Genomic DNA, 16,987 nt, shown 5'->3' with positions numbered 1-16,987 from the left:
AGAAAAGTTATTTCACGATAATCGAATTATCGTTTAATCGCCCAGCCCTAGTTGTATCATTCAACAACCGAAAAGTCAAACAGCAATTCAGCCCCAAGGTTAGCTTAAATTAATATTGTTATTTTGTAGATTTATGGGAAATCCAACCTAAAAACGCTAAAAAAAAAAAAAAAAAAAAAAAAAAAAGCCCAGCAACTGGACAAACTTGGCAATGTGAATTCATTTGTTGCTTTGCCTATTTTTATTTTTTATTTTTTACCAAAAAAACTTGCTTTTCTGCACTTCCATTGCATTCTGGGAAATATATGTTACCAGTAACTGACAAATAAATAAATGATACTGGTTATGAAAACATGGGTAAACCAAGAAAAGTAAATTAAGCTGCAACATTTCAGCTAAAATAAGCTGTGGAAGATACTGAACAACACAAATTGACAACAGTGAACAATAAAGATTTTTTTTTTTTTTTTCACAAAATACAAAAGTGTTTTGACTGCTCTTCAACCAACCACAAGAAAATTCACATGATTTGTTCATGACACATACGTAATTTTTCACTGCACTAAAGAAGGAACTTGTTTTGGCTGTGATGGTGGAGGAAGTGGTGGAGGGCAGTTTGGCGCTTTGAGTCCGGGCTTTTTCGGAGGAGGCTTTTTCACGTTGGCCACATGAGCTCGGGGAGCAGGTGTCGGCTGGGTCCTAGTGTCTGCTGGTGCTGCTGCCGCCGCCACTGCCACTGGGGCAGTGGTGGGGGGTGGAGGGGCCTGGAGCTTGGGAGGTCCCGGGGCTTTCGGTTTGGAGAACTGAACTGTCACCTGCTCAGTAGCTTTGTTGGGGGTGAAGGATCTTTTTGCTGTATGAAAAGAAAAGACAGACACTGGGAATATAAGGAAGACACCCCTAGAATTACAAGACTGTCTTTTAACAAAATCAGGAGTCAATGTTATGATGGTGAAAATGGAAATGATCTATATCACATCACTGCATTATGAAGAAAAAAACAGAAGAAAATAATCTCATGCATATTCTCCAAAAAAGCTAGATGGCGTTACCTAATGTTAGATAATGTAAGCTAATTCTTTATAACCAATCTTTTGTGAGTGAACTGAATAAATTACTGCTGATCATTAATCTGATTTTGTTGGAGCATGAAGAGCTTTCTACTTTAAATTACAAAACACCACCGTGGGATGTGATGGTGTACACAATATCAGGTCACAGCAAAAAGTTAAGTAAGAAATACCTTCAGTTTTGCAGGGACACAAACATGACAGGATGAGAGGACTTATAAGGGAAAGTATTTCAGCCTCTACCGTACTGAGGTAGTTACACAATGTTGGAGATGACGCATGACCCTAGAGGTTGATATTTTGGTCAGTGGTGTGAGTCTTCCTGTTTCCTGTGTACTTCCTGGTTGCTACAACGAGCAGTAATTTATTTTCTGTCTGTCGACTTGCACTAACAAGCCACCACTTTGACTGTGACAGGAAAAGGGTAGAAGTAAAGAATGTGGGCACAACATTGCACACTAGAAATAATGAGACGTGCCTGTGCCTCTCAGCCCTAACACAACAATAAATGAAGGGACTGCTGCTGTTATGGAGGAAAACAAGTTTTGGGCCACTTAAAAGGGAAGTCCACCAATTTTACACATGAAGATCAGTTAACAATGTCATGAGAGATATTACACAACTGAAAGGAAATAACCCTGATGAGGTCATAGTGATGTCATCACTTAAAGCTTTTAAACAGAAAGCCTGTGTTGTGAACTTGATCTGTCCTAGGGACTGAAAGTCAGAAACTTTCAGCCTTTCAGTCTTTCTTGTGAGCACCATGACCTGAAATTAATATTTGGACTGACCACAAATGAGGTGAGAACACACCCACAGTGGCTGAGGTTTTAATTTGTTTCTGTTTTTGAAACAGCATTCTCCTCACATGAAGAAGTAAATCCTCTAGATTTCAAACACACTTTCCCAACTGGGTCTGTTTGAATGTACCTTCAGACAGCCACTCAGCTCAGAGGACTCTAACTTACGTTTGTACGGTGAGGTGATCTTCACAAATGCTCTGGGAGACTCCGGCTGTGCCTCCAAAATTGGCTCCAGCTGATCCGAGCACTGCTTCTGGGTGGGACTCCTGCTCTGACCCGGGTTTGGCGCCGATCCCGTGGCTTTGGGAAGCTGGGATGGGCTCGGGTTCGCTGTCGAGCTGCAGGCAGTGGAAGCGCTGGAGGCCGGAACAGAGCTGAGATTTAGGGACGATATGCTGCTGCTGGAAGTTGTGTTTTGTTGGGCTGGTGCTGCTGGCTCAGGTACAGGGCTGGCCCAGGTGGTGGTGCCACTGCGACTCACAGAGCCAGATTTCACCAGGCAGAAGCCAACACTGTCCTGAGAGGCTGTGCTGATGGAAAAAAAGACAAAGGTTCATATTTTTTATAAAAATACTACAACAAGGAGATTAACCTCTCATATGTCACAGTAAGGGGCAGTACATTTATTGTGTTTTACAGTGAATAGAGTTTGAATTCCCAGAAGGGTACCTGTTTGTTTTGGAGAGAGCGGTGTGATAGGAGGAGCAGGAGGAGGCTATGGATGATGCTCTGCTCAGTTTCTCCTTTTCTGAGAACAGAGGCTGGGCAACAGGAGCAGGTAGGGTCACATCTGGGACCTCAGGAGGGTCTGGGATCTCAAAAGATACAGCTGACCAGAACAAAACATTCCGGCAAATATATGAGTGATACATCAAATAATTCAGCTACAGAATAATTCCAGTTTATTCAGTAATAATTTGTTTATTGTACAACCAGTCAAATAATCACAGTTTCCAGACTGATTTCTTGGTTTAACCTCGACCTGCTGTTCTTGCAGTAGCTGTCAGTTTCCTGTGCAATGGGTGCGCTTACTTTCAGTTTAACCTCCATGTTAACCTACATTTTTAGATTAGCAGTTTCCAGAGTGGGTGCAGTGGCACACCGGAGATAAAGGTGCTGGAAGATTTGTTCATTTCCATCCTGTTATTGTACTTTAGCTGTTTTCACACACATCAAAGCAGAGGAAATATAGAAATGACAGGGGCCGTCAGTTGGACCTGCACTGATATATTATCTCGCGGCCCTCACTTAAAACCAGTTTATCTTGTGATTATTTGGTGCTTATTCATAGATAGATTTGCGCTCAGTCAAGTTACCAGTAATTGATTATTAATAAATTCATACAATGCACAGAGAGTAGGAGAAATAAAAGTGTCACCAGGGGCACAGAGCTAATTTTTGCCCCTCAAAGGGTTAATCTGGCTCTGTTGCTGCTCTCAGTGATTAATTTATCTTATCATAATTGACTATTAACTACGAAACACTGTAAAACTAAGAGCCAAGTTAAAATAAACCATAACTATCATAAGGGAACATCAGTGTTTGAATACCTTCAGGGAAGAGGCTGGAGCTGTACTGAATAAGAGGCTCAATGACAGTGACCACCTGTACTGAGGAAGCTGACGCCATGTCGAACAGAGCAGCCTCCCTAAAGAAATACAAGAAGTCAAGATGTAGAATAAGACATGATAAATTATTTTCTAGAATAAGTTCAACCAGGATGTCTGCAGTTGTCTACAAAGACCATTTTCTGCTTTATCTGACATCAGGATGCTGTGGTTCACTTTCACATGACCAGCAGTTCAGGTTCATGAAACATGTCACTAATTCTCAAATAAATACACAAACGTTATAAAAGAAGTGCAAGGAAGAGGAACATGAATGAATGAACGGAGCATTCGTGGCGATAGCGCACACAGGGTAAAGACAGAAAGATGAGTTGTTTAATATGTACCCTTCAGCTCGTGGCCAGAGCAGGTTGGGCCCCAGTACAATGGCGATGTTACTGGGCGTCATCTTGTTCACGGCCTGCTGCTCGGACAACAGAGACAAGAACTGGACCAGGTACCTGACAGGTAGGAAACACAAAATAGACGGGGTGAAGGACAGAGACACAGGAAGGATGAAGGATGAAAGCACCTACTCGATGACATATATAGACACATACTATAGAAAAAATGTGATGATTTACAGGTTTTAACCTCATTTGGATAAAACAAACTACTACAGCCATGCTAGCAGCTTTGTGAGGCTGCAACTGGCAAATGAATAGTTTTTTGGACTCAGATCTGCTCCGACAACACGGGAAACTACACTGCAGCATCTAGAAATATTATTTTTGGTGGTCAACTTTACAATTTTACAAGTGGATGGAGCACCAATGAGGTGTGATTTTAGGAGATGCTCCTATGGGTCGTATTAGAGGGCGGGGACAAACGACATATATGAAAAGTCTGGATCAAAGTGGTGGACCAACCAACAAAGCAACATTGCCATCCATAGAGCCAAAAATGTACACACGAGTGACAAACCTGAGGTTGTTGTAGTTTTCAGGTGGCAGTTTCTTCAGCAGTACTCTGAACTGCTCCAGCTTCTCTGTCAAGTCTTTTTCCCTGTGAAGGGAAGAGACAAAACTCAATGAAACAGACTTGAAACCACAGGAAAATTAGAAATATTTCCAGTGTGTATTATACACACCCTGCTGCTTTAAACCAGTCATTGTAGAGTTCAAAGGTCATTAGAGGTTCAGGGAGTTCCCGGAGGTAACACTTCAAAGCCCCTGTCAACAGATTCAGAGATAAATGTCCATAATTACATGAGTTATTATGTATTTTTGTACTAAGCAAAGATAAATAGATAAATGCTAATAATAGAGAACATCCCATGATAATCTCACACATCGTTCTGAATTCCCCTCTTTGTTTATTTAAGTTTGAAGTGATTGTATGATAGAGCTTTTATTTTACTGTTCTAAAAATTGTCTGTAGTGCACGGGAAGTGATGTATTTTACATTACTGGAAGCTGTAGCAGGGCCGGAGTTAACAGAAGAGGAACTGTGCAGTTAGAATGAGCAGCGAAAGTCACGTTGGCTGAACAGATGTGGAAGAGTGCCCTGCGACTGAAACTCGGCCTAAATCGAGAGGGGCATTTTCTAAGGAAAAACAGCCCGGACACATCTTTACCGGCCACAGCGTGAGGGTCCATGCTGAACTCGCTGTGGTCCACCCTTCCTTGATCCAGACAGGTCTTCAGCCTCTTCACCACCGAGGCTGCCGCCGCCAGACGAAACAGGCCCTGGTGGGGGCAAGGAGGGAGAGGAGGAGGGGAGTTCAAGCCACTAAAATATACTGATTCATTTGCCTTAGCATCGGTACATTCTTCATATCCTAAAGCAGAGATGCCAAATGTACCATTCCCTCGAATAACTAGATAACAAAAGACCCAAAACAATTTGATTTAAGTTCCCAGTGTTTCTTAAACTTAATTTTCCATGAATGTCTGTGTTTCCTTTTGTATTTTGCAGGCACCTTCAGTACCTAGAGGCCAAACTCTCCAGAGATTACTTCATTTTTAGCCACAAATGTGGCTAAATGTCAGTGGCAATGTCAGTCAGTCAGCTGGTCTGTCAGTCCACCTCTATGGTCCAGACTGAAACACTATGAAATGCTGCATTCGTGGTCTCAATTTCCAATTAGTCCAATATTTTTGGAAGGACAAATGAAGTGCAGTTTCAACAAAATTACACCTTTTTAAAGAGAAATTAATTTTCATCCAGCAGAGGTACATGCACATATCATTCACTGTGAACCCTGTACTCTCATCCCATCGGCCCTACCTCCTCTGCCATGCCTGTTCTCAGCAGCATGTGAATACACTCCTGGATGGGTGCAGCGATTTCTCTCTCACTCTGAGACAGATGAGACAGCAGAGGCTCCCCGTAGACCTTCTGACTAGAGAGGCTCAACGCCGGCCCTGCACAATCAGATAAGCACACTCAGGAAATAAGAACATGTAGAAATATTGCAGTGATGGTTCAGGAAATAAATGCACAGACTGGTACAAATGGAGTTGACCTTTTTGACTGTGATTCTCTTTGAGCTCGCTGATGTTTTTGTCCAAGAACTCGTGTGAATGTTTGTGGTATTCTGCTTGCAGTTCAAGAAGCTGCAATCAGGACAAACACGAGAAGAATAAAACAGTCTGAGGCTACATTACAGGTTTGTGTGTAGCTGAAGTAGTTGTAGCTGAAATTTAATTTAGTTTGCATGCTTTTCGAATTAATTAAGAGGAAAAAAGATCAAGCCATGACAACTACAGCTCACACGAATGAAGTAGTTAGCGTAGTCATCTTCTTTAGTTGCAAAGTGATACAGATCTGCAGAGTACTGGTCCTGCAGAGACAGGAAGGAGGAGAGGTCAAGATTAAAACCACACCACTCTGTAGTCAGTGCATAGTTCAAGGACACTACAACAGAACGAGTGTTTTATTCTAGCTCAGGTACTCTTACCTTGATGCTCTCCAACTTCCTCCAAGCCTCTTCCACTTCCTCCCGAAGCCCGTCCTGCTTTGCCTGGGGACCAGTGCTGGCTTGACTCCTGGCCACAAACACACACACATATACACACAGTTGTAGAAGATCTGCTAACTGTGGATACATTTTAACACATGCAGCCTGGAGGCTGTATAACTCACCTGATTCTTGCATTGGTCCAGTCTGTAGTGAGCTTTGCAAACTGCTTCTTGTTCTTGAGAATCTCTGGTAAATCATCCTTAAAGAAAAGAAAGAAATATGTAAAATGGGATATTAAACTTTGATGGCGACTGCTTTATTTTATTAATAATTAGCCACTTTATTTCTACTTAGCTTTATGTTTATGTATTACCATTAAACAGGGACATAAATTACCAATTAGCTTTTGTAGATTAACATATACCGAGGATAAACAAATAAAATCAAAATAATATAAACCCAACACCCAATTTAAAAACAGTAAAACAAATTCTACCTTTGTCAAGCCTAAAATGTTTGTAAGAGTTGTTTGTTGAACTTATTAATAACTTCTGATGCTCTTATATGAGCTACTTGTGTTCATTTTTCCACCACCTGTGTATCTATATTTTTAAAATATAGTTACAAAGTTATATCTCTCCTTAAAACTAACCACAAATTCTCTGCTTTGCATGTTCTGGTATGTATTTTTAGATGCAGTGCAGCAGAGGTAAAAACCTGCATATATATATAAATAAACTGGTTCATAAAAAGTGTAGCGATCAGACGAGTGTGAACATTAGTTGTGAGCCGTCCTCACCTCACTGAGCTTGTTGAGCGGCTCCAGGACTTCCTTCTCCAGTTTCATCTCAAAGTCGGCCAGCAGGTTGGCCAGCATCTTCTCCATGAAACAGCACATTTCCAGCACCCTCCTGCCACACAGACACAGCTCATGGTCAACGACTGCCTCACAGTTTACAACAAAAATGACACTCTCCGGTCTACTTTGACATTAATCACATCTCATCTCACTACTCTATGACAGCCTCTGTATCTTTAAATAAAAGGCGAATGTTTGAGTCACAAGCTCTACACAGTGTGTGGGATCCTCTTTCTTTTTCATCCAGAACTGAAAACCTGCAAACCTCTATTCTATAGTCATGAGGTTTTCACATGACAGCAGTCGACACTGGTCCAAAGTTCATGTAAAGAGCACAGGATGGACGGAGGACTGCAGAGGATCAAACCTGTCACCTGATAGAGGACTCTGCATCAAAGTCTTTAAGGCTCTCGGCCATGCTGACAGACAGCAGCATCAGAGGGAGCTTTTTCTGTGGAGAGAGAGGGGAACAGATGTAAAGACCTCTCAGTGACCAGTCCAGTGTTTTCAGACATCTTGTAGATACAAAGGTATCTTGGGTACCATTCGTTTCTCGGCCTCCAGCCCCGGCTGACTCTGCATGCAGCCCTGTAGTTTCTTGTAAAGGACCTGAGCCGCCTTCTTGGCCGGTTCCACCCGCTGCTCCACCTTCATTCAGTCAGACACACACATTCACATACAGTAAGGCTTTGAGCTGAAACAATGTGATCTCCTGAGCAGCAGCAAAGTTTATTATCAGTTATTATCAGTATGGTTTAGTGGTTAGTTGCGTTTAATTTGGTTTTACGTTCTTAATCATGTCTGCAAAAGACATGGTCCAGTACAGGCTGTGTTATAACAGTCATGCTGATGATCACTATCAAAAAAATAAATAAAATAAAATAAATGAATCAGTTATTTCCAATAATTTGTGCTACATTTGCATTAAAGCAGAGAACCAACATACAGTCAAAGCTATAAAACAAACTGTATTGTTATTATATTATATTATATTATATTATATTATATTATATTATATTATATTATATTATATTGTTTTCTCACCATGACCAGGTCTTCATGTAGAAGTTCGGTGGCATCTTGTGACCTGAAGATGAGGACACTGTGTTGGTTAGTGAATATACAGGTAAACAGCTCTGTGACGTCAAAACTAGAGACAATAACAACAGCTCAGTAATTATTTATTATAATTTAGAACTGCAATTTACAGTTATTTTCATTCTAATCTGAATAATCTGAGGATTACTTTCTCGATTCATCTGGTCGTCAGATTCTGTGTTAAAATATCAAATTTGTTGTCAGATAAGACAAGAAAGGCAGCAAATCACTACAGACATGAATGTTAACATTCCTTCATTACCACAAGATTAATAGGTCTGGGTGCTAAATATGAAGCTACAGCCAGCAGCCGGTTAGCTTAGCACAAGGACAGCTGACCTGGCTCTGTTTAAAGGAAACAAAATCAACCTACCTATTTCTCAAGCTCACTAACTAACATCTTGTTTGGTTCATCTGTAGAAAAGCTGAGGTGTAAAAATGACAAGCTGTTGTTATGTGTGCAGGGACGTCCCCGTGTTCCCAGTTTTTTCTATCATAACTGTTAAAGTCATTCATCATCAAATCTTTTCTGGCTCTCAAATGTGAGGATTTGCTGTTTTTGTTGTTTTATTTTTGACTTTTGGTTGGACAAAACAAGACACTGAAATCACACACTGCATATAAAGTATACAGGATAGAGTTACTTGATTCAAATGATCATCAAATACAGACTTCTGCAGAGGCTTTGCAGCTCATAACTGACTGCACTGCTCTTCTGGCTGACAGTGGTAAAATTAAAGGACATTTTTAGGCCTGACTGACATGCAGCACAAAGACAACAACCTAAACCTGAAGAGTGAGGGCTGTCGCTGTGGTTTACTTCAGTACCAGCTCTGTGAGAGGAGGGATGGGCTGAAACCACAACCCTCTTCCATCGCGTTTTAAAAAGGAGGGGAGGAGATCAACAGAGAGCTGAAACACACACACACACACAGATGTTTCTTTGCAGCTTTGAAAACATCTTCAAGATCAGGTCCCACCAAAAGGAAGCCCAGCCCAGTTTGCAAAGAGGGCAGATGAGTATCAACACTTTAAAGGTGTAGTTTCTGAACCTGACATCTGATGTTTCAAAACACAGACAGGAGAAATCCCCAACACACACCAGTTCCTTTTTTTCACCTCTGATTCTCATTTCAACTTTTTCTTTTGAAATGGAAAAAACCCTTTTATTCCACATAGAGTAAAATTACATCAGAGCATGTGAACAGACGGTTTGCACGCTTTTTTAGGAAAGCAAAAGTGTGTGTTTGTGTCTGTGGTTGCCTGTGTGTCTTGATGGATACACAGTTTTGAGTCAGCGTTATCCAGCACTGATATAATGGATGTAACAGGGGACCATCTTCCACTAATGCACACTGCATACTGTAAATATTTTTATACACACGTTTGTCTCATCAAAGGTCACAGAGCTGGAGCTAAGAAAGAACTGGGTGAGATGCTGCTGCGGTGGTTGGAGCCCACGTTGCTCTGCTGCAGATGCATGCTGTGTAGGTTTATTATTAAACCAGAGTGCGTCAGAGATAGAAGCAGCATGGCCTGCACACACACACACACACACATAAACCTCCACAGGCCTGCTGCATGCAAGGTTGTACCAAGAACACCAGTCAGGGTGTAGGTGTATGATTTGGTCACCCACTTGCGAATGTCACTGTCATGCACAAGCGAAGCTCTCTAGAGCAGTGGTGTGTAGCATCCAGACGCTAAAATCAAAGAGACACCTAGGTACAGGCTGCAGCTAAGGCAAAGACTTAAGAACGTCCAGGGACAGAAAAACGAAAATGAAGGTGCTGAAATCTCAATAAAAATCAGAGAAAACTGTAATGAATGCACCTGATTAAAAGTACCAACTCTGTGGTAAGCAACCATCACCTTCATACTATGTGTTACCAACACATACCACAACCTGAAGTCAGTTTGTCCACTCAGATGTGCCGAACCGCTGTGGCGTTCATGCATAGAAAAGCCTGAGGTTTCCCTCAAAACCCAGAGCAGCATTTATCACTTTCAAGAGGAACCAGCAACTGTGGCATTCCTCGCTCTTTACACACTTTTTTCAACACTGGTATTTGCAACAGCAAAAAAAAAAAAGAGAACATGGAAACCAAAGCAGAATTGGACATTTCCTCAAAGCCGAATGGTGCTGAAATGAAAGCCTCTGTCGCAGACAGTCAATGGCTTTGAGAAGGCCTGTAAATAAGCCTTGAAGATTTTTATACCTTAAAAGATCTATGCGAGAATTCCTGAAGAAAATCTGGTCTATATTCAAAGTGAGACGCTGCAGCTTTTGCTAAACTGAAAAGACTAGCAAATCAAAAACGTAACAGTAATATCTATGTAAAGTTTGATAACATCAGCCACCATAAGCTGCTGCTTACCAGACCGAGTAAGACTCGTTGCAGCAAAACCTTTAAGTATACTGAACTGAGCAAAGGTTTGTTTTACTGCTTGTAACTTAAACTTTTCATTCACAAGAGGAAGACAGTTACAAACTGATGCTTTAAAGTGTGTAACTATGGTTACAATTGTGGTTACTGGGAAATTAAGACCAATTTCTTAAACTGCTACGAGTAACCATGTGTAAACCATGAGACCAACTTATTATCCTACACCCAAACATGCCGCTTTCTGTTTCATAGGTGTTGACTATGAAGAACTTGATGCGTATATCACAGTTTCAATGCAGCATATTTTACAATAATCAAATTAAAGCACTTACTTTGCCCCAGAGCTGAACTGCTTCAAGATGCTCAGAGACTGCCGGAGCATGCTGGCAGTGAAGTCCAACCAGCTTTTCTATTTGACCACCTCAGTCCTGCTCAGCCTCCACCAAGTATTCCTCTCCAAAATAAAAAATACGTCCAAACAGGGTCCAGCTCTGTTAATTCATTGGGAAAAGAAGGTCTAGACCAGTTGCTTTCTGCCTCTGTGGATTGATGTTTTCGGTGTGTTTATGTGTGCGTTTTGGCTGTCAGTTTTCGTTCTTGTCACACGACCGTGCTCTGAAGTTACATCTAACACAAGTAAGCAAATGAGGAAGTTACACAGATGAAGTGTCAGCTGTGGGGGGGAAGAGAGATTTTTTTTCAGGTTTGACTGTCACACTATGATTTAACAACTGTTAAAGCTGTAGAGACACTTCCACTAATATATGTAGAAGAATGAGTGATATGGTGTTAACTGAGATTATACAATATGAATATAATAGCAGAACATCTGGTTTTTATTCTGTACAATTTTCTCCAGTTGTATGAGAGGGTGAATCTCTATGTAATACCCCTGGATGTCTTAATTTGTGCAGTATTGTGCCACTGCTTGTAATTACAATTATGCTCTCCCTCTCAAAATACCCTCCTGGCAGGCTGCAGTTAGCTTGTACTTATGTAAATACTAACAGTATGTGAGACTTAAAGAGTTAAAAGGATGTGAAAAGACCAAAAGAGGAAACTATCAATGCTGCTGGCTCTGATAGTCTGTTTAAAATTATTTTTAATTTAGCTGTACTCAGTCCTATACTCTACTCAAAAAGGTAGCTTCAACATAGATTTTATCTTTGTCTTATATTAACTGTTAAAGTGTTCGTTTCTTTTTTGCCTTTAACCTGCTACAACAGATTTTTTTGGCCACTTGGGGGCAGCAGAAACAAGCTGTAAAGACAACAATGACACATTTTCACCTGTTCATGTTTAGCTTAACTTGTTAGCAGTTAGCAAATTCACCGAGTTGTATTTCTTGTCACCTATTTAATTCAAGTTTAGTATTCACTCTCATTTTACCTCTGTCTTCTGTTCCTTCCGTAAACTCTTGATATCAATATCTAGCTAGTTCCTAAAACGTTCACCAAGCTCACCAGTTACTTGCTAACTTTGATCTGTATACAGTGCTGGGCAGGTAGCCTACGATCAGTTAGCAACGTTTTTGTATGTTTTTTCTTTTGTGTGTGCATGTGTGTTTTTTTCTGAAAACAGAGGCCTGTACGGAGCAGGATTTGAGGTTAACGAAGTAACTTGTGGGTTTTCAGCGTTACGGCACTTGGTCAGGTCTTACCAGGGGTAGATCTCCATGGTAACTTGTGCTCAACAGCTAACTTGCTACTGACCAATCAGATCACTGGAACACTAGCGTCATTATTCCTACAGGATCCCGACGTGGACAAAAGAGTTTAGGGACAAATAAAAAAGATTAATAATGTTTTTTATAGATCTGGTGGAATCGGTTTTTCCACAACAGAGCTTCTAACAAAAGGAAGGAGAGTTTATCACACTAAATGATGACATATTTACTATGGTATCTTCATTTTAAATGAACAGACATGCTTTCATTTGCTGTTTTTTAATGCTAAAATGCATTCTTTAGATATTTAATTCCAGCTGCTTTTTAAATTATTATTATTTTTCTTTTAATCAGCCTATTTTTAATTCATAGCCTTTATCTCATACATCAGAATCACATATGCAACAGCCAGTTACATAACTGGCTATTCCCTGTTTGTCTTGTGAGATAAAGATTTTATGATGAAACATACCGTTATCAGATTAAGTTATTGGGGGAAAACAACTTTTAAAAGCTGGAGGGAAATCCAAAAAAGCCTGTTATTGTAAGGAAATAACTCTTAATGAAGATTCATCTTCTTACTGCTGAACACCTCCTGGGAATGGATCAGGTGCCACCCACAGACGTTCAGGTGGATGTTGGTGCTGGTCAAATGCTGCAGTCTAGTGGTGACATTAGCAAAAAACAAGAACGTAAGACAGATCTTTCCTACAAACTCCAGTTAGTGAGGAAAAAGCTTTACAATTGAACATGAAACACAACATAGTCATTTATCAGTTATTTATCAATGAATTTATTTTTAAAAATGACTTCAAATACATGATGGAAAACTGGTGGCATTCATTTTTATGCTGTGGCTACATTTCGCACACTGTCCGGTTTCAACTGTTTGTTCTTCAAGCTACCTCCATATTATAGGGAATAGGGTTTTCCTGATCAAGGCATTTCCAAATTCACCACATGCTGAATTACCAGTTTATTATGTACACCTGTGCGGTCTAAACAATTAAAATGCCCTGCAGTAAATCCTGTCTGTGTTAAGTGTACAAACTTTCAGTCAGAGAGGGGTTGAGTGCGATCACCTTGGAGTCTGTTATTAGTGGTGCTGATGTAGTATACCTAATAAACTAACTCAGCATGGGTTATTTGCAGTGCTTTAATTACAGAAAAGACCGTGGACTGGTCTTGTGTAAACTTTTAAAAAGGCAACAGAAGACGCAATCCCTTCTGCAGAACCACAGAAGATCCTATCAGAAACAGCACAGTCACTGAGGCAGTTTGAGACAATGCTTTCCAGCACTGATGTTTAACAACTTAAAAACTGCTAATTATAGGCAATTCAAGTCATTTTCCTGGTGCTCTGAGCAAAGGATTACAAAACAAAAAAAAAAACAAAAAAAACTTTTTACTACTTTCTAAATGCATTGTGGTAAATAGGACAGCAAATTCTTCCAACTCTGTAAATTGCCAAATGAAAAAGGGGCTCAAACCAACGCAAAACCAACACTGGGACAAAAATAAAGCTCGTAGGAATAGCTGAATAATTTGGGTCATGTTCTGATGAAAATTATACCACTGCATCATGAAGGTGCAGCATGCCGTTTCTGATCCAAAACAAAATATATAACTACACAGTATATTTCCTATATATTCTCTGAATAGTGTTCTTTTCTCCATCTCTCGCTGACTTGCGTTCTTACAAAACAGGTGAGATGGAAGGAAAAGTAAAGCACCAAAGAAATCCTCATGCACGCTCACTGTAATACCTGTCCAGTCATTAAGTAAACTTGTGTTAGGTAATCTTGTAAAAATGTATGAATCAAAAGGAATGGAAATAACGTCAGCAGCTTTAGAATTAAAACCCTGGTGGGTGGGGAAGAGTAAAGAGGCAGTGAAGCACTTGGAAAACCTGCGATTGTCTCCTCTTGAAAAGAATTTTAAAGAAAACTAGAGGCATCCCAAATGTTGCATTCCTCTTCCATCTTGTTTGCTCCACCCGTTTTTCCCTGTCCTGACCACACTGTCATGGAAGACCCACACCCCTCAGATCTGAAATGAGGGACAGGAGTTCAGGAGCACCCCCCTGATCTGACACCACTTGTATCGGTCCCCCTCCCCCGTTCTCCTCCTCCTCCTCCTCCTCCTCCTGATCTCCTTCTCTCTCCATCCCTCTGAGACTGAAGTGCATGACGAAGCTTTCAGGTGGAGGACTAACGTTTTGCTTTGGCTTCTTCGGCTTCTTTTTCTGATTAAAAAAAAAACAGAACAAGAAGCAACAGAAAGAATGGTGTTAGCTTTAAGTTCAGTTTTTGTTACTGTAAACTCAGATTACAAGGAGAGCACAGATAAGCTACTAATACTTTATATTTGTTAATAGTTCCCTTCTTCTTCTCTGAACTGAAACACCTTTGTATTTCCCGGCTTTACATATTGGGACACAGTGTGTACAGAAGGTGTTTGGTGCATGTACGACCAAATCTTAACCAACAAATCCTCAAGCAGTGGCATGAGGTGTTATTCACTTCACCTGTCACTGGTTTTTCAGGTTTAACCTGAAAGCCAAAACTTTCCCTGACAAAACGGAATGAAACTATTGAAATCTGCAACACCATTCATAATTTACACCCCTAGTATATAAAGTGGCCATTGTCTGTGTTCATTGTTGTGTTTTCTCACCTTTCCTGAGTTCTTCTCTCTTCTTGGCGGCTTCCTCCCTCTGTTTCTTGATGATGGCCAGTCTGGCTAGGTCAGCCCTGGCCTGCTCAGTCTTGCCCTCAAGATGGAGCTTCATGTAGCGCTCCTTTGACTTCTGCTTCTCTATCTCCTCTCTGAGAGTAGACGAAGAGAAGTCAGGTGACATAAATTAATCTTATGCAAAATGAAAACAAATCCAGACACAACTTTTCTGAGCGACACTCACCTCTCTCTGCGACTCAGCTCTCTGGGAGCACTGACATCTACCTCAGTCACTTTCTTGCTCTTCTGAGACACACGGTTTGGATTCTCGATCTCTATAAGCCCCTCCACTCCACTCCTCTTTCTGGACTGTGTGCAAAGCAAAGCAAATTTGCACCCACTGCCAATTTTACAGTTTTACTAAGCTAATAATATACACTTCACATCACTCACATCAGACTCCTCATCACTGCTGCTCTCTTCCTCCGACTCTGAAGAGCTCTCTTTTTCTGCGCCGGCTTTTTCTTCCTGTCAACACACACATGAAATCACACCTGATCTGACTCGACTCCATGTCAACTCCACATCCGCCACAGAAGAAGTCACCAGCACTCACCAGCTCTCTCTGCGCTCTCATCTGTCGGTCAATCTCCTCAGGGTTGCTGAACTGTTTTCCTCGGCCCTTGTGGCCCTTTTTCCCTGCAACACAGTTGCACAAATAGTTGCAATTCAGCTGTATCCAAATGTGAAGCACAGTCTAAAGTTAACTGTTCTGTACAGTTTTGAGGGACACATTCATGTCTGTACTACATCCCAGGCTGGGGGTGGACACAAAAACAGCAACAATTGTTCAAAATAGTATGATTCAATATATGTGGACACAGAGGTGGGTCAGGAACAGATCCCAGTACAGTTCATATCAGTGTATTTAAACTTCAACACATAAGATCTCACGATATTAGTGTGGAAATGCGCAGAGACCGTGTGTGTTGGGAGATGAGTCACACATGACGTTCACTGAGGGCCAGCTCCCTTCACCGGCAAATGTCATGGCTACTGAGCGTTAGATAAGATCGTATAGACAAAAACAGCCATATATATAGCTGGTGATTACTTCAACAAAGTAGTTGTGAAAGTATCTGGTATCAGCAGACAACCACCGACTGCCAGAAATTAAAATAACTCTCATTAAACATGTTAAAGTAAGCTGAAGCTGTCTCTTGTGCACATGGTACTGACGGTTAAACACAACTGGTTAAAAATCTAACCATTCAAACCGTTTTCTATGTTGAAATTACAATAAAGCTGGTAGCTGCGGTCATGAGAAGACATTAATGAACATCTGGAACGTTTGCTGTGTCTTCCCTGAATGACTCAAACCCGTAAAATACGCTCAGCTAGCCGGTTAGCATGCTAGAAGCTAAGCATGTGAGACCTCAACAGGAATTCATACTACTTTAGCTACGATTGGCTAGCTAGAATTAGCTTGCTAAAAACGAGCGTGTTGCGTTATTCATAGTAACAACACTTACCGCCTCGGGGCATTATTAAAAATCGAAGTTTACACAGACGAAGTCCGCTACTATATCCCTGAATAATTTGACAGTTGTACAGGTGAAGCCAACGGTTTAAAGTGCTAGAAGAAAAGGCTAGAAACTACTTCGTGCCTCCCGCTGTCGGCAGCATAGACGTCGAAACGCTGCATTCACTCCGTACAGCCTGCGCATGCGTGGTTAGGAAGATTCAACCAATCACTGCACGCAGCATTTGACTGACATGTTGATTAACCAATCAGCTGAAGAGAGTAAAACTAATTCATAAAAGGCTTATCATTGACAGGAGCACTTAATTGATTTGGTCAGATCATGGCGATTCTACCTCGGGAAAATCTCATTTTTTTCCCTCACAAAAATATT

General features: G+C 41.0%; 2 protein-coding genes across 2 annotated transcripts; both read right to left on the bottom strand.

The window, feature by feature from the left end:
* Positions 1–218: 218 nt before the first annotated feature.
* Positions 219–11,379, bottom strand: sh3bp1 (SH3-domain binding protein 1). The gene is made up of 18 exons (XM_018685463.2): positions 11,062–11,379; positions 8,289–8,331; positions 7,788–7,892; positions 7,619–7,695; positions 7,185–7,296; positions 6,568–6,644; positions 6,383–6,470; positions 6,197–6,265; positions 5,948–6,038; positions 5,710–5,846; positions 5,057–5,168; positions 4,571–4,652; positions 4,405–4,485; positions 3,828–3,941; positions 3,424–3,521; positions 2,543–2,702; positions 2,039–2,403; positions 219–853 (listed from the first exon to the last, which is right to left on the bottom strand). Exons 1-18 carry the CDS (start codon positions 11,109–11,111, stop codon positions 555–557), a joined length of 2,160 nt encoding a protein of 719 aa, XP_018540979.1. The 5' UTR covers positions 11,112–11,379; the 3' UTR covers positions 219–554.
* A 1,785-nt stretch (positions 11,380–13,164) lies between these two features.
* Positions 13,165–16,788, bottom strand: pdap1a (pdgfa associated protein 1a). The gene is made up of 6 exons (XM_018685462.2): positions 16,604–16,788; positions 15,688–15,770; positions 15,525–15,599; positions 15,316–15,440; positions 15,072–15,223; positions 13,165–14,640 (listed from the first exon to the last, which is right to left on the bottom strand). Exons 1-6 carry the CDS (start codon positions 16,614–16,616, stop codon positions 14,606–14,608), a joined length of 483 nt encoding a protein of 160 aa, XP_018540978.1. The 5' UTR covers positions 16,617–16,788; the 3' UTR covers positions 13,165–14,605.
* Between the last annotated feature and the right edge of the window lie 199 nt (positions 16,789–16,987).

Source organism: Lates calcarifer, linkage group LG23 (assembly GCF_001640805.2).
Source record: "Lates calcarifer isolate ASB-BC8 linkage group LG23, TLL_Latcal_v3, whole genome shotgun sequence".
Taxonomy (NCBI): domain Eukaryota; kingdom Metazoa; phylum Chordata; class Actinopteri; family Centropomidae; genus Lates; species Lates calcarifer.
Note: the sequence above shows the minus strand (reverse complement) of the source record. Positions and strands in the feature narration are given on the sequence as shown.

Bases quoted from the DNA above. Each gene is read 5' to 3' on its own strand.
- sh3bp1 (XM_018685463.2), bottom strand. From the start codon at position 11,111: ATGCTCCGGCAGTCTCTGAGCATCTTGAAGCAGTTCAGCTCTGGGGCA. The intron at 7,297-7,618 runs GTGACAGGTTTG...TCTGTGTGGCAG, and splicing joins GATGCAGAGTCCTCTATCAG to GAGGGTGCTGGAAATGTGCT. The intron at 4,486-4,570 runs GTGTGTATAATA...TTCCCTTCACAG, and splicing joins GACTGGTTTAAAGCAGCAGG to GGAAAAAGACTTGACAGAGA.
- pdap1a (XM_018685462.2), bottom strand. The intron at 15,224-15,315 runs GTGAGTGTCGCT...GTCTACTCTCAG, and splicing joins GAGCTGAGTCGCAGAGAGAG to AGAGGAGATAGAGAAGCAGA. The intron at 14,641-15,071 runs GTGAGAAAACAC...TTTTTTAATCAG, and splicing joins GAGAGAAGAACTCAGGAAAG to AAAAAGAAGCCGAAGAAGCC.